Below are 17,556 nucleotides of genomic sequence, written 5' to 3' on the forward strand. Positions count from 1 at the left end.
TCAGATGACCTTCAGAACAAACAGAAGTACACCCAACAGCCATCGTTAGCTGTAAATTATGATGGAGAACGGCTCTTTAAGATCACAGTCTTCTTGCCTGGAAATCCTAAGAGAGAAGGCATCATCTTATTTATCTGCAGCACCATTACCTTGCACTTGTTCCGAGCGGTTTGTATTGACAAAAGCACAGCCCAACACTACGAAACACCATCCCCGGTGCTCATCTAGCAGACATTTCAAGAAGCTACTCACTGAAACACTGGTACTTTCACTTAGCTCTTCCTCCATCCTGCCACCACACTTCTGCAGGTGAGTGAAGACAAGCAGAAAAATACTTCAGGTGTCACAAGGCTCCCACTCAGGAAAACAAACAAACAAACACAAGCACATCTTGCATTTAAACAACTGTTGGATTTAAGTTTAGCAACCAACAAGAGATTTGTCAAGAATTTTGACAAGAAAGAGGTTAAAATAGCACCATTAACACCTCCCGTTAGAATTTATTCACCAGCACCAAGCCACGTGGATGAGGCAAACATCTATTAGAAACGGACACCTCCCAAGACAGCAAGGCAGAAGACAGCACCGCAGCAAACAAAGGCAGAGTGCTTGCTTTTGGGCAAGTTTCAGAGCAGAAACATCCAGTTCTAACTCAAAATGGTGATTCTGAAACAGATTTTAGAACACCAAGAATTTGTTATTAATGGTAGACCAAGCCCTAGCGCAAAACACACTCTACTGCACTCATGTCAAGTGCCTGATTGTTTTGACAGCTTGTGGGACAGATTTAATGGAGTTTTCCTACACATGATGCATCCCAGCGCTTCTGCGTGGAGCAAGAGTACCTTTAAAGGAGGTCATACATCTTGAAGGAAGTTTTGGCAATACAATCTGACAAGCTGTTGAAGCCAGACAGATGTATCCCACTAACTCAGGAGACAACGCTGTCAAGGGACACTTTAATAGCATAATTTTGCTTTACACTCGCACATGTTGGCACCCACACACTGAAGACCACTTATGTATTCCTTCTTTTTCCAAATTAAAATTCATTTAACTCAGTACTCCACAGAATACAAATAACCAGCTCGGATCTTGCAGGCACGCTGCTCTGCTTGCTGTAATTTAAAATATTTAAGGATACCGATAACCATTCCAGAAATATTGACCCATTGCTCATTAAAGCTTCACTGCTACATTAAGAAGACAGCGGAAAGGAAACCTCGCTGCTTAAAGCATAATCCAAACCAAGACAGGGAGTAATGATTTCTCCACTTCTGATCTACTTAAGATACAAGTACTGCAGCTTTTCTGAACAGGTCTTCCGAATGTCACATATTGGGGTCTTTTGGTCCTTAAAAGGCCTTCAGAAATCATTTACGTAGTCTTATGCCTCCAAAAGATTAATCTTTGGCCGTTATCCACAAGCTGCTAAGGACTTCATCCAAATTCAACAACTATAAATTTCCTCTTCGTGTTCCAATTCACGTAGGAAGTCGCTCAAGAAATTCCAAGCAGTTTTCCCTCCTGCAGGAACTCCCAAGGCAGGCGAAGAATAGCTTGTGAGCCCTGTCTTCATCCCTCCGGGCACGTTACGCTTGATAATCCAAAATCTGCACCTCGGCAGCCTGTGCTACCCATTTATACCACTTTTGTCATCATTCTCATCCTGCATCCTTCATACAACACTTGAAACCCGCATGCACAGCAATCAAAGCGTGCGTTGCAAGCTGAGGAAGAACCAGTGCACGTGAACAGATTCAGTACTTGTGATTCACCTCCGTGCTGCAAGAACGGATCCCTACACCTAAATGAGGAGCCGACTGATATTTGCACGACGCAGATATTCTGTGGGATAGCTGAGCAAGCACTGAAGATTGCTCTGGAACATAACAGAGCCTTTTAGACTCGTTGCCACTGTTTTTCAAAGGAGAGAGGCAATCGGTGACTGTCTGGACCTTTACCTCTGATCCACTGTAGCGTCTTTATCACTAAGCGTGTCCACAGATTCCAAGATTGTATCACTTAGAGCACCATTTGGATTTGAAGACTTGAAAACAAGGTCTAGATTTACCCCTGGTCAAACACCTTATTTTTCCACTATTCTGCCCCGACAGGATTAGATTCGACTACAAGGTTATTTAAACAAGAATCTTGAAAAACTCGATTTCCTTGTGGTTCCTCAAGGCACAGTTCACCACCTTTACAAGGCTATCTTTTCCTGGCAAGGGAACGACTCGGGTTCAAAAGGCCCGCAGCTGAAAGTTTGCAAGAAAAAAAAAAGCGTTCACGCTTATCTGGAGCGGCGGAGGAAAATACTCACAGATGTGGTTTCGTAACAGGTCAGATCGAATCAAAGTCTGCACTGCCGCGGAGAGGCCGCTCCACCCTCCCCTAACAGCGCTCGCTCCTGCTCGTGGTCCTGCTGCAGAGCTGAGCCCTGCGACAACTTCTGCTGCTTGCTGGATTGGTGAAGGAAATCAATTCCCCGGGCTGGGGGCCGTGCTTCAGGCGTGCCGGTGCCAGCGCACGGGTGGGGGCAGGAACCGGCCGCTTCCAGCGCCAGGGCAGGGTGAGCGAGGCTTGTGCCAGGCAAAGCCCCACCCTGCACTGTACCTTTGCATCTGCCTTCGTTACAGGCAACTGAAAAAGAAAGTGGCAGCCACAGCTTTAGAGAAAAGCTGTGTTTGAAAGCTTGTTTCAGCTTTCAACACCTTGTATCAGCAGGTTCAACACCTGCCTCAGTTTACCTCCTTATTACAAGTTCAATACAGCCACCTCCCCGCCTCTCTGCAAACAATTCAGCATCCACTGCACTTCATACGTCTCAAAAGGGGAACACAATCTTAAATGGCCCACATTCACGTGGCTTTGGTAAACTTAATAATCTGAAATCCCATGGAGACCTACATGGATTTCCTCCGTAGTTGTCCCTTCCCCACCCCACGCAGGATAGCTGCCCCTGGTGTGTGAGCGTAGCAAACGAAAGCAAATTTCCTGAGCAGGACTGGAAAAGAGAAATTTGAAGCAACCACCCTTCCTCCTCCCCCGCCCCCAACCCAGGAACAACATCTCGGTTTCTCACGCTAGCAAATTCACAACAAATTTGCTGGTTGCTTCAACCAGAGGCCTTTGAAAACAAAAGGAAACCTCTCGAGTCCTTAAGGAGCCAGGTTCAGAAGCACCAAGGGCAGCTCGATGTTTCTCCATACAGCACTTCCCGTTTCCAGCTTCTGGTTTAGGATACCGTGGGCTGACACCCCGACAGGTTAACTTTGACTCACGCAGTACTTGAGCGCACGGCGAAAATCCCACAGAGGAGCTGTTTAGGTTTTGGCCCAAATACACAACTGAAGCCAAGAGCAGTTTTTAACACACGCCCTTGAACGTCACCTTCAGGAGAGCTCCTGGAAGTTCACCAGGCGTTAGTTTATCGCCTTGGAGCCGCTCTCCCCATCCCAAGCGCGTGGTTACACCACAGCGGTGCAGACCACAGAGGTGCTGTGTGTTCCAGGTCCACGCTCACGGCCGTGCTGTGCATCTAAACGAACAACTTCGACATTTTATAGCTTATGAATTACAGGATCGGTATTTCACTTGGTTTCCCCCATCGATATTAGCTCTCAGTTGCATACCCAAGCGCCAAAACACTCCACGGAACAAGCAAACCCCGCGAGCACTGCAAGGAGAGGAAGTCAGAGCAGGCACAGAGGAGTTAACGCAAGAGCCTCGTCCTCAAATAACCCCGCCGGCTTGATATTACAGCTGAGCACGCTGCCTCCCCTCCTGCTCCCAGCTCCTGCCAGCAGATGCACTGCAGCAGCCCGCACTGCTGCGCCGCGCCGGCGGCCGAGCCGAAACGCACCCGAAGCTGGCGCTTGCAGGCTCCGGGCAGCTGCCTTCGGGGCTCATCCTGGTGCAGTGCGGGGCTCGGCAAAACGTTCACCTTCCCTGTCAGCCAGGTGCTGAAGCACTCCATTTTCCTGCGCGGTCTCAGGATTCCCAGTGCTGCAGACGCGATCGGTTCTGGCTATGGGGCTGCATCATGCACCAGCACTACATGCACCAGCACTAATTTCTTCGCTCCTTCTCTCCCGACAGTCCCACGGACAATTTATCGCCTCTCGCCATCACCTCTTTGCTCTGTGCGGCCCCGAAGGGCTGCCTCCTCGGGGCGGCACACGCTAACAGATGCCATCTTTCAGAAGTGAGAAGCAAGGCTCCAGCTCCATTTTACAATACCAACCTCCTGATGCTCCAGTGACTCGTGTTCTCAAAACCAGGAACTACTTTTCACCCAAACGATTATCCTCACTATTTACAGGTCTCTATCACCGCTTTTTCTGTCCTTCAGGCAGGGCAAAGAAGCATTTTTTATCCCACTACAACCACCTGGAAGCCTTCCAGTATGAACTTGACCTCGGCAGATAGTTTTGTTTAACTCTAGTTCTTTCACTATGTCTCCGCATGGCACATTCACAGATCACAGCTATTTCTGTCTGAAAACTGCTTTCCACCTACACCAAAGTTTGTTATGTATCAACCTGAAAGTCACCGAGCGCTACTTATCTGGAGGAAAAAAAAAGGTAAGTAGGTGAGTCACCAGCAACTCGACTGACCCCTCTCAGAGCTACCGACCAGGAGAGAACATTTTCAGATCACCAGTCCAAATGTGTCAAGTCAGAAATTGTTTCCAGAACAGCAACAGTCATTTAACGGCAAAACAAAACAAAAAAGCTGACAGATGAGGCTGAGATAGCAACCTACCACTGAAGCATCTGCTCCAAGCAACTCCTTCCTGCTTATCTCAAATCCATCAGTTCAGAGAATCCCAGCACTAAACTCTTTTACAAAATGATCTAAGAAACCTCTCCGATACCAGCATTCACAGCCTGAATTTAAATTTTTCTTGTACAGACAAAAAAATCACCGAACTGAATGCATTTTGGACAACTCCACACTGCTTTCCAGGGTAAATGTTACTCTGAAGAAATTCACGAAGTTGATCCAGACACCAAAATCTTCGTCTTGGTTGAATTATTTCCACACGTATCTAACAGAGCCCAAATATAACTGGAAATAATGAATTATGACCAAAACACAACGAGGGCAACGTACGACGATCCTTTTCAGCAGAGGCCTTATAACTTGATGAAATCACACGCTTCAGCACACATCAGTGGGATTGCTCTGGAATCAAACCTCAAGTAGCTGGTCCACTCCGGTCACTTAATTGACATCAGTAAGCAAAGTCAAGTTGCTCCCATTTTAGGATGGAATCCACCTGATTTCTGTTATCAGAACCTCACCGAGACAATCGCGTTTACGTAATGGAATTAAACTTTCTTTTTAGACCGCTTTAAGCCCGAGCAAAACCCAAAGATGACGTTCTTGTGAGCTTTCTGTCTAGCGTCATGCCACAACCTGTAGGCTATACCCACGTGTAATTGGCCTTCTCCACCAAAAAACAAGTCCTGAAGTTCCTGGCACATCCTCCGCCCGCATCTCCCTCCCGAGGCAGCAGGTCTGCACGGGAATTCGCGAGGCTGCCGCTGATCTCTCCCATCAGCAAAGCCCAGGAGTTTCACCAACGAAGGGCTGCTGGTGGTGTTGAAAGACAGAGGGAGTGTATTCAAACAAGCAGGCTCCTGAACTTTCTATCCCAACAGCTGCTCCAGCAAAACACCACTCCCAAGCCCGGCTGCATTTGACAACACCGGGAAAAGGCTAAAACGCAGCACAAGTAAAAACAAGGGCGCAGCGTGAAGCCAGTGACAGACTGAGACTCCCGTTTCACAAAGCCTCTGGAGGACACGCCTGTCCATCACCGTGCATGCTCACAGCCTGAAAGAGCTGCAGTCATCAATCGTAGGAACAGCTCGCTGCTTGACGTATGTCACCAAAACGTGGCTACTTCAGGTCAGAGCTGAGAGAGAGACGGGGAAAAAAGGTCGCCATGTGCTGATTAGTCTCATCTCAAGCACCATGCTGCATATGTAAATGACAAAAGCTCGCACAGCTCCCCTGATGGAGTCACCCAAGCATTCACCCGAACCTATACAACTGGAAGCATTTTACACCTTACTGGAACTGGCCTCCCTCACTCCAGGGTCAAAACTGATCCTGGGAACAGCTCCCTGTTTATAAAGGAAACCTGCAAACCTTCAGCAGCCCTTCAGATTTTGGGATTATTCCCTATCCTAACAAAAATTAGCTCTATTCAAATGCTGCATTTTCCCCAGAAGTAATGTTCCTCGTTTTCTCAAGGAACTATTACCCAAAAGCTCATCCTAGGAAAAGATTAGATCCTTTTCTGAACCCAGCGCTCAAGCAGTATCCCTGCCGTCGTGACACAAAGCAAGACTTACTTAAATCTTCTCTGAAGCCAAACTACGTGGTTATTCTCCTAGACTTTAAAGGGCTGCTTGGGTAAACGAAGGATCCAACCTAAAACTCGCGGTTTAAGTTCCACATTTTTCTAACAGCCCTACAAGATGGAAGCAAGACCCCAGTGACCTGTTTCTGCTGCCTGAGCTGTTACGTAAGTATTTTCCTAGAAACGCGATGCTCCCGTATTTAAGAGGAGCAGCTTTGTGGTTTTAACAGGCAAGATTTCTACCTAGGAGCAACAAGGCAACGGAGAGCTGTCAAGGGTAATGAGAGGAGAGCTACTTCTTCCTTCTTCTCCTGTGTTCCTATGACCTGTAGCTGTCCTAATAAAGCTCACCATGTCCCACAAAGCCTAAAACCACCCTAGTCTCAGAGAACTGCGGTCGAAGAAGTTGTGCAGTAGGTCTTAACAGGTATTAGATAACTTTTCGCCCATCTCTTTCTAGAATGTTTTCTTCCATACGAACACTATTTCTCAAAACGTTCTAGGCCGCACCGCTGGATTAACAACCCCACACTATTTGGGCCATCGTTTTCTCAACCAATTACATACCCTAGGATCACCTGATTTTCCTGACGGCTGCTTTTCACCATCAACAGCCGACGGACCAAAGCTCAGCAGCGCACCCAGTCCCCAACACGTGCTTCTAAAGAACAGAATTTCAAGAATTTTTCCTTCCCACTTACACTGCTTGTTTTTATCCAAGAAAAAAAGAGGACAATGAAACTGACTACGACAAGCCACGTTAAATATGCTAAGCAAACTGATCAACCTACTGCTAGCCGGTCCTTGCAAGGACGACACAAAATCAGCATCTTTTTACCCTCACCCCGTCGCGAGGGCAGGCTGCAGTTATGCACAGAACACCTAAAACTCCTCTGCTTATGGAGCTTTTTTCGATCTTGAAAAAAGGCTCTGTTTTCCGGCTTCTTTCTGCTGTGCACAACCAAAGAAATGACACTAATTCAGCCGCTGCTGTAAAAGGGTTTCTACAGGAAAGTATCCCTCTACAGGATCTTCTGTACTTTCCAACCACACATTATCCTCGACATCGATCCGAGCTCTTAGGTCTGATCGATCAGGAAAAGGACCCGAACGCCAAAACGCCTGCTTTCCATCGCAGACCACGAGTGCAGGCGAGGGCATTACAGGTGCGGGCAGCCCCAGAGAAGCTCTCGGCTGCTACAGCCTCGTGCTGGACGCTTCCAGGCAGCTCTTCACCTCGGGTTCGGCTGCAGTGCTGTGCCGGGGGCTCAGCGGGGCTGCGGCACCGGGGCACCACGGGGTTGTACGAGTACAACCGGCGGCACCGTCTCTGCTAACAGCGCGATGCGTCTCTACGGAGGGAGGAAATCATGATGGTGATGATAATAAAAGAAGAAGAAAACAGGGATTGGACTGGAATAGAGAGAAGGGAAGGGGAAGGGAAGGGGACTTTTGCGGAGGAGACGGGAGTCCTGGAGGCTGGGGTCCTGGAGGTGCTGGCAGCCTGCAGGACCACGGACACCTCGCTCCCTGAGGAGGCTGTGAGCACTGCGGCCTCCCATCCCCACAAACAGCTCCTTATCCCCAAAACACCCCAAAATCACCTCAAAACCCACCCCATAACCCTCCTCCGCCAGGAAGCACGGCTTCCTCCGGCGGCCCCGGGGCCCGCAGCGCTCTGCGGCGCCGCCATGGCGCCCTGCCGGCCTCCGGCCTCCCTCCTCGGGGCCTCAGGGGCCCCGGCTTTCCTCCTCGGGGCCTCCTCGGGGCCTTCGGCCTCCCCCCGGCCGGCACAGCCGTTACAGGGCGGCCCCACCGGGACGAAAGGGTTGGGGTCGGTGTGGCCGCGGTTGCCCCCCTCCCCCCCAAACGGCCCCCACGGCCCCCCCACGGCCTCCACTGAGCCCCGTCGTACCCCCCCCGTTATCGGTCCCCGGCTCTCACCCACGCTCCGGTAGCCCAGGATCGCGATCTTGCGGGACTTGGACGGCGGCATCTTGTCCCCCGGCCGGCCCCGCACCACATCAAGGGCGGCGGCTGCGGAGGCAGGCGGCGAGGAGGAGGAGGAGGAGGAGGAGGAGGAGGAAGAAGAGCGGGAGGCTGTGAGGGGGAGGCTGTGAGGGGAGGGGGGGGGGGGGCGGGGCGGGGGGGGGGGGGGGGAAGCACACACCGGGGGGCGGCGGGGGGGGGAGCGCGCGCGGCACCGGCAACGGCAGCAACGGCGGCGGCCGCCCCACGTGACCGCCCGCCCCGCCCGGCCGCGCGCGTCAGCGCGTCACGGCCCCGCCGCCCGTAAGGGAAAGGGGGCGGGGGAGGGGGGGGGGGGGTGAACTTGCTGCGTCATCGTGCCGCCGGGCCACGCCCCCTCGGTGGGGGCGCGCGTGCGCGGGGCGCTAACGGCCGGCGGCGCGCAACGGTCGCTGAGCGCGCGCGCGCGCGCGGGGCTGAGGCGTTGGGCGCCCTCCTGAGGGGAGGAGGCGGGAGGTGCCCTCAGCAGCCTCCCACCGCCGGCCCGCAGCCCCTTAAAGTGCTTAAAGTCATCGGCCCTTGTTCCCGTAGCTCCTTGCTCCTAGGCGTAGAGTAATTAAGGCAGGAAAAGCCCTCCAAGCTCATCTGGCCCAACCAGCCCCCTACCACCAATGTCACCACTGAACCATGTCCCCAAGCACCACGTCCAGCCTCTCCTTGAACCCCCCCAGGGACGGTGACGCCACAGTGGGGAAAAATGTTATCCTTTTTTATCTGTTAACCTTTTTATCGGGTGAAACTCCAATCCAAGCGGCAGCAAGTTTCGTAGCTCAGAGGGCAGGTCCAGCGCTCACTGGATACAGAATTAAAGGAGAGGGGTTTCGTGAAGAAGCTTTTCCCTTCTGCTGTTACTTATTTTACACACATTCCACATTTTCTTGAAAAACGAACATTCTTGAGGAAAAACCAGACTTCCCATGTGCATATTTTCTTCTGGGGAGACACATCCATATATCTGATGTGCAATTACACACACTATGTACAACTACACCAAATTATTTCTCCATTATCATGACGCTATACTACGTACTACACCAGCCTAACAACCTAACCTAAGGGCGAATGGTCTTGTCCCTGATCTCAGCCACTCGTTCTCATGTGCTGGCACTCATCTGACCTGGTAGGAGGGCAGGGAACTACAGCAAAGAAACTACTTGTATGCAAAAGCGATTTGCTCCTGAAGATCAGAGGAGCTTTACGGAGGTATCTGCACTGTGGAGGATAGCCTGATTATACCCCTCATCCTCCGGATTGCAGGATCTGCAGGGCTAAGTACTGGTAACCTGTGAACCATCGGAGAGGGTGGCCTTCAGTCAGTAGGTGCATGATGAAAAAGGCTTATTTCACGAGAAAAGAGGGGCTTATGTTCTTGGTCGGGATACTGATAGCTGTGGTGGATGTTGTGTGAGCTCCTCCTTGTACAACCCCTCTCCTTTCCACATACTACAGGACAGATCCCCGCTTTCTGTTTCATCGCTCTAGAGTACTACACCGCAAGGACTGGTACAATCCTGTCACACAGATGGATCTGGTCAGGCTGGGGAAGAAGAGTAACATGTAGAAACTCCACCTCTGTGAACAGTCACATTGTTGAAAGCTCTCTGGAGGGGCCGTCATGCCCCATGCAGATCTCTGTATTCCTTCTTGCCTTGCGTGGTGTATTAAAGGACACGAGACCCGCAGCAGCCATAGCGTTCCAGCACCACCGATACTCACTGCCATTGAATTTCTCTGCTGCTGTGCTGACATCTTTGGACCTGTTCCTTCTGAAATCATGACATTGTCCAAAGTTTGGGCCGCTTACCAAGCCAATGACTGGAAGAAGGTAGGAGTTACTTGCAACAATATTAATGGATTTGGAAACGTGAAGTCTGTGGGAGTTGTGCTTTCAACCTCCCTACCCTTACGTTTCATATGATTCGCCTGTAGAATGTAGGCACTGTGCTTATCACTCTGCTTGAACCTGATCTACATTTTTAGACACGATATCCAGATCCTTCCACAAGTGCAGAGCAAGGAGCACCAGCATTTTTTTCATTTCTCAGGGGTTTTTAGCTTGCTCCTTGACACGTTTCTTTTGTTGATTAGGCCTTTTCCCTTATTCCTTTTTCTTATCTCACTCACCTTTGGGCTGTTGTCTTTTTGTCTCGTTTCTGTTAACTTGCACTTGTTCACTCTGGTTTTTATTTAGAAGAACTTACTACCACAGCTTCCCCCCTATCTTTCCCTTTACTGCCTCTAGCTGCAATGCAGTTGTTCAATCTTAGGAGAGCATCCATGCTTGCTCAGCCTGTGGTGGGGCAGGAACCCAGAACTCACCCTTTGTTGCATCGTTTAAATTTGGGAAACCCCCCCAGCATCCTTTTTTTTCCACTAGTTGTTTGGCAGGAAGTGACTAAGCCTCATGCCGTGAGGATCGCAAGCGTTTCATTTTGGCTTGGCTGGGGCATTTGAAACAGGGAAACGGGGAGCTCTGAGACCAGCTCTGTCCTTTCCCCATTCGCGAGGACTTGGTGCTGTTGCTGAGTGGCCTTTGAGAGCGCTCTGGGATGGTGCCACACAAGGAGCAGCTTAAGCAGAAAGGAGCTGATCTGCATCGTGAGACAGCTGTTGTTGTATTTCTAGTTGGGATAAATGGAAACACTTCCTGGAATGCTCTATTGCAGCGGGAGAGCATAGCTTTAGCTGTGAAGCGTATATCACCATGTCTGCTTTATTTGGGCTGGTACTGCTTATATATTTTGGGCTGAGCACCTTCACGCACTCGCTAAGCAGCCCTGCCCTGAAATTCTCTTCCCCTAACAACCTAGACCGGGTGCTCCAGGTGCGATCGCCACAACGTGCTGAAGCAGCAGCAGCAGCAGCAGCAGCAGCAGCATGGCTTTCCCTGTGCCCTCCCTCCCACCGCTCCAGCTTCGTCATTCCTAGAGCACGTGCCAGTTGTCCTGCAAACGGCAAGGGAGTTCAGAGAGCACTGGGACGTGCGGTGTATGCCACACGTCCATGCTCAGGGTGTATTCCAAGCTAGATTAGTACCTTGCTTCACCAGATACTCCTCCAAATCAAACGTACTCTTGGCACTGGTTTAGTTGACAAGTTGTATTAATTTTATTGTAAATGAGTCATCAACAGGCATGGTCAGTGAACGCAATGCATCAGGTATGGTCTATGTTCTAAAAAATATATTAGAAGGGAGAAGTGCAGGCACAAGTAGAGCATGTATATGCAGTGAGATCAGGACCAGATGTTGAGGCTGAGAAAAGGGAACGTCTGTCTTTTGTTGCCTGTTTCTGCTTTGCTGCGATGGAGGAAAAGCTGTGATGACTTTCATTTGGGAAACAGAAAAATACCGAACTGCTGGGTTCTGACAAGAGTACATCCAAGCCCACGAACACAGTGCTGCTCATATTCCAAATGCAGAACAGCTCCGACTTGTACATTCAGTTCCTATAACAGCAATTACCAATTTAATTACCTGCTCGATCCTCTGGCAAATCAGGACCTTCCTGAGGAATTTTTGAAGTGCGCCCAGTGTTAGCACTGGACATGCTTCCACATGTACAGCATGCACTTTACTGCCCACAGAGGTTAGAAGGCACATCTAGTTCCATCTTACACTTGTTCCCGCTCCCTCCCGAATTTTGACCGTGATCACATTTTCCATTATTAGGTTAGAAACACTGGCAAAAGGGTAGTAGAAAAATAAATTAAGGGACTAATTCACCATTAAGTGGTACCTGCAACTCCAGTCACTGGGGCTACCGACATCACGGGCTCCTGCCCTCAGCTCTTGGTCCCTAGGGGGCACAGACCCGCTCCAGAGATGGGTGTGAGGTGTGAGTTCATGTCACCTGGTCCCGCTCACTTCAGTGGGAATCAATAAAATTGTCACAAAACAAGCGGGTACTAAAAACGTGGCTTTCAAAGCCGCACTGAAATGAAGACCTGAAGTGAGGAGCAAATTGCAGTGTCTGCAGAACACTCTTTTTGCGTAACGCACGTGATGTGGATACAAGGGTAGTAATAATTACTCAAAATGACATTTTCCCCTGCAAATTACCCCTAGTAAATGTTTAATGTGGCAGTATAAGGTGTGAAAGTTCACAGAAACTCCTGAAGCAAGCCAGCTCCTCCTAGCACTGGCTGGAGAGCTCAGCACGACCAGCCTGCTGTACGCGAGGATTCAGCACGCGTGGTTTCACTTCTGCTTAGACCAAAACTGAAAGACTCCAACTTAGCCCACGCTCAACTGAATAATTCTCCTAAGCCAATTTCTAACACCTAAACATATCCAGAGTAGGTCAAAACCTAACTCCCCTCTGCTCCCTCCCAAGACCGAGAAGTACTTTACAATAATAATCTCTTGCAGACATCTCTTGCTGGCAAGGAAACACACAGGAAAGCACAGAAATCAATCAGCTGTGTTTTACCACCCTGTTGGTTAAAATAGGATCCATGTCTGCAGCATCTCACATCCCTGGGACTGAAAATCCATGCTACCCAACAGTCTTCCAGCAGAGCTGCAGGAGAAAAGTCACTGCAACCTCTACTGCAGCATCACCACGTTGTTGTAAAGAAAGGGAGCGGGGGGAATCGCTGCTGGGGTCTCAGCTCTACAGCACCGACTGCGTCTGCCCAAAAAAGAAAATTCTGCAAGAACTTGAGCTTAATGACATTTTATTCATTCATTTCTCTGGCTGAGACCTCTGGTGAGCCACGTGGAAGGGACGAGTCTGACATCAAAGCTTTAGCTGCTCGGTCATTTGAGCGTGGTACATGCTGCTGAGTCATCCCTCCCTTTTCTACCCTCATTTACTCCTCTCCCTTCCTGAAGCTGCAACAAGCATTTTTTCGAGCTCTGTAGTAGACCCATCTGTGTTAAAAAGACATGATTTACTTTTGTTTGTGCACCAGCAGAGGTACTTGTGCCAGGACTTGTGTGGTATGGTAAAGTACCTTTTTGCTGGTGCTCTTTTCATACTTAGAGAGTTACACTGCAATTCTACTAAAAATTATAATTCAGAACTGAATTTTAGAATGGAAGGATAAAAATTCTCTAAGTACAGTTTTTCATCACTGAGGAGAGGGCAGAAATTCTCTAAATACAGTTTTGCATCACCGAGGAGACTGCTTTCTGTGATTTTTCTAGTCCTGTGTCCACAACATGTGTACAGCACTTATAATAATGTTAAAATAAGGAGTCTGTGCATGGTTGTTTGAAAACTGCAAATTCATTCTGGCTTCCTGCATGCTGATTTATGCAGACGAGCCTGAAGCTGTCTGGATGGAACAGGGCCAAAAGACTTTGTGCTAAAAAAATATGTACGTGGAAAAAAAAAAAAAAAGTATTTATCAGCGGCTCAACCCTTCATTTTAAAAAATATCTTAAATATGGGACTGAAGAAAATGCTCACAGACTGACACTAGGTGGAGCGAGATGGAGTGATGCATTCGGGCAACTCCCTTACAAGTATCTCATAGAGGGCTGTAATTCAGGTACAGGAACAGCATCTGTGCAGCTCGGGTGGTACTTGCAGGTAGTACTGACCACGTATCCTCAACACCAAGTTCCAATTATCACAAATTATCCCCTCCACCTACCCCACAAAGAGTAGGAGCTGCTATTCCTACCTCCTGTCACTCCATCTCCCCAGCGCAGGCAATCAGAGCTGGGCTGGTGCTGCCTGCAGGGCAGCAACCAGCACCAGACCCCACAAGGCCAGAAAGAGCTATTTCAACTCAGCCACGGGGAGCACAGCCGGTATTTACCCAGCTGGAAAAGGTGATGGAGAAGACAATGTTCTTCAGTGAGTCAGAAACTGAGACAAAATTTAAGAGAATGGTTTTCCACCAGGTACTACACAAACATTTCTATACATGTGAAAAAAGCCAGTAGGAAAAAAATCTTCACACATTTAGTTTCAAAATTTAATTCCTTGTAGGAAGCGAGAAGTTCTGAAGAAAGAGCTTTTCGTTACTATCAAAGACCTCACATTTTGTGAGCAAACTGAAAGCGGTTAACCTTTTACCTCAATGTTTATACATGAGAAAATAATAGATCAATTTACTGCCGTTACTCCAGGACCACATTCTCACACAGTATTTTCAAAAGCAGTACTACCTGCGTGACGCCACGACCAACTGCTGCCTTTCAGGTTGAAGGGAAACGAGAATGCCTCCGGCTAGCTTACACTAACCCAAATGCACGTACTTTTATACATGCGAACAAACTTGGCAAGGACTGCTAAAACCAGACTGATGTTGTAGGGTTTAATTTCTTCCATCTACAATGATAAAAATCTCAGCTTCAAACTTTACAGTGCATTTACATTAGCAAAACCCCGCAGCCTTCCTCACTTCTCAGCTTCTGTACAAGTCATATACAATCACAAGGTTCGGTTTAGTTGTACAACCATCATTTTACACTTTAATACAGAGGAAAGTATTGTTCTCCGGCACCTCGTTTCCTCCACGGTGCCCGTGTGTTACAGTACGGAGCACTTCTGATCCGTGCTTCTGGAATCTTCAGCTCAAGTAACGTGGACTGATCCACAGGCCACAGCTTCTGCAACTCCAAGTTTTTAAATAATGAGAAAATCTACCACTTGTTTGTATAACAATCAACAGTTTATTAATGGATATGGTGAAATTTTAGCTATCCACCAAAGATGTGTAAAAAATTGTCATGAAAGTAAAAATAAATAAAGCTGTTTTTAAAATCAGTCTCGTTTTACATCTCGGTTCAGAATGCAACATTTAACACAAAACTGTCATTAAAGTTTTAAAGAAGTCTACTGATCTTCAAATTACAGCTTTTATGACAAGTCTAATGAGAACTGAAACTGATTTGGTTTAGGTTTAAAGACTTTCACATTCAAATACAGTGTCTCGTTTAGCACAATACTTCCTTTGACAGTGATGGGCAACAGTGATGACATATTGCTGTATTTTGACATAAGGCACTATGATATGAATATGCCATACACTTGCCTTATGTCACATATATCCATTGCTGACCAGTGACTTCTGTCAAATACAAAATGAAAAAGTTTCAGAATACAGTGCATTTTAATGAAGGACATCATGTGAAGTCTTCCAGCAAATGTTCTGAAGACGTTTTGAAATACAAGCCTACATTTTAACATAAGCTTTTGTCATGCTGCTTTGTTTTTTTTTTGCGACATCACTGGGGGGGAAGAGACTCATCATCCATCACTAAGTCCCAATACACATCCTCAACCATCCTGCTCTGTTCTATTGCAGTCACTGTTCTTGAGACAAACTTGACCCAGAAACTTTGTTCAAGTTCTCCTACAAACGTTTATACATTCACAGCAGTCATTCACTTTCGTTCTCCTTTTGTTTGGCACCTGTTAACAGAAGAGGAAAGCACGTGTGACTTCTTTATGCGTACGGCACTTGGCTCACGGACGAGCACGGCTCATTGTGGATGCTGCAAAATTTGTCTGACCACGTTATTGGAATCCTCGTGCTGGACACCATCTATGAAGTACACGCTTCAGGACTGCCAACGTGATCAGAGCAAGGAAGACCTTGAGCCCACTACTGCTTCTGTCTTCATTGCGAAGGTGGAAATGACTACAACTGGCTTTGAAACATCGTTATCTTCCCCCCCCCCATTATTTAAAAGAAGCCCAACCAAAAGGTCACACCGCAAGCCTGTCCATGTATTAGAAGCCAAGCTTAAGCATCAAAATGGTCTGAAAAAGTGAGATCCTACTTGAGAAATAAAAACCCTGTCGGAATTCAGTTTAACTACGCTGTGTTGACTGATTTTTCCTGGCTCAGAGGCAGGTTTTGATTACAGTATGGATCCAAAAGACCTGTTCAGCAGAACCGTGTAGCATCTTGCCTCTTCTCCAAGCTCTCAGCCTAGCCACATGCTGGGCACTGGCTGAACCCTACGGTGAGCTGGCTTCAGCATCCAGCTCTGGAGAGCAGGAATCTCTTGCCAGCAACCTGGAGTTACTATTTGTAATGTATAATCACCAACACTGAAAAATCCATTAAATACATCCAGTCTGCACATCACAGCTGATTTTTTTTTCCCCTGGTGTACACTGGTCTTAATTCCTGCCAATATATTTTCCTTCCTAGTCAGGGAAGAGAAATGGACACTTCTGGGCATGATTTACCTGATTGTTCTTACACATCCACCTCAAGAGCTGAATCACACTCTGAACTCCACAGACTAGATCTGTGTTGCAGACATCCTCGCTTCATCAGACAAACCCCAGTGCCTCCTAAAAAAAAACCCTCCTCACCCCATCTCTTCCAGTAACACAATCCTGCCCCGTGTTGCTCTGCCTCCTGTACTCAGCACTAGACTCTTCTGCGTGCTGGCTTGGCGTGCTGCCTGACAAAACTCCGCAGCTCCTTTGCTGGCTCGGTTTCCTGTTAGATCAATGAGTGAAAGCAGCTCACAGAGGGATCTGATGAGAGCGGGTGCTGTCACACGCTAAGCAACAGAGGCACCTGACCTAGAGTATGGGAGCAGGGGAACTCCCCTTTTTAATTACAGAGCACCATTAAATCAACTCACTGAAGCGTATCTTCAGTGCCTGTGCAATTCCCATACAAAAAGCTTTTGGTTTCTCAAAATCCAGACAAATCTGTCTAAACTTTACTTCATTAACAATAACTGGAAGTTTGACCATCCTTGTTGATCAGGCAGCATTTCCCTCCAGTCACGAGGGAAACGACCTCTGCCTGGCACTTTCACCCCAACCTTCTCTCCATGCCTACCTTAGGAGGGACTGCTACCCCTCTCATTCTCCCCCTCCATTCTCCTTCTAGGCAATGAGCCTCTTTCACACATTAAGTTCATTTAGATTTTTTTTTTGAAGGACACGTTCAGGTCTTTCTGCTTAGCCTGGTATTTTTGAAAGCCAAGTTGTAATCCTTAAAACCTTTTCTGTCTTTGTCACAAAGCTGAAAGAGGGCTTAGCTTCAGTTGTTGTGACACTGAAGTCACCTCACTTACACGATCAAAGTGAAGTTACACTTAAGAACATAAAGCAGATCAGTAACTTGGGCAAAACTAAAAAATAAAAATAAAACCCCCAAACAAGCAGCATAAAGTAGCAGAATGAATTATATCTACTGCTGGATACTCTTGTTAAAAGGGACCT

General features: G+C 48.1%; 2 protein-coding genes across 11 annotated transcripts in view; both read right to left on the reverse strand.

Annotated features, from left to right (window-relative positions):
* Nucleotides 1-8,527, reverse strand: part of RHEB (Ras homolog, mTORC1 binding) — a 40,236-nt gene extending 31,709 nt beyond the window's left edge. Inside the window, exon 1 of one of the 2 annotated variants that reach the window (XM_035319217.1) lies at nt 8,321-8,527. In XM_035319217.1, coding sequence (XP_035175108.1) covers nt 8,321-8,372 — 52 coding nt within the window. In that variant the 5' untranslated portion in view covers nt 8,373-8,527. The remainder of the gene's footprint in view (nt 1-8,320) is intronic. The other variant, XM_035319216.1, reaches the window with a different exon arrangement.
* Nucleotides 8,528-14,654: 6,127 nt separating this feature from the next.
* Nucleotides 14,655-17,556, reverse strand: part of PRKAG2 (protein kinase AMP-activated non-catalytic subunit gamma 2) — a 213,824-nt gene continuing 210,922 nt past the window's right edge. For all 9 annotated transcript variants that reach the window (XM_035319206.1, XM_035319207.1, XM_035319208.1 and 6 more), the window contains one exon: nt 14,655-15,774. In XM_035319206.1, the coding sequence (XP_035175097.1) occupies nt 15,743-15,774 (32 nt within the window). In that variant the 3' untranslated portion in view covers nt 14,655-15,742. The remainder of the gene's footprint in view (nt 15,775-17,556) is intronic.

This window comes from Oxyura jamaicensis, chromosome 2 (assembly GCF_011077185.1).
Source record: "Oxyura jamaicensis isolate SHBP4307 breed ruddy duck chromosome 2, BPBGC_Ojam_1.0, whole genome shotgun sequence".
In the NCBI taxonomy this organism is placed as follows: domain Eukaryota; kingdom Metazoa; phylum Chordata; class Aves; order Anseriformes; family Anatidae; genus Oxyura; species Oxyura jamaicensis.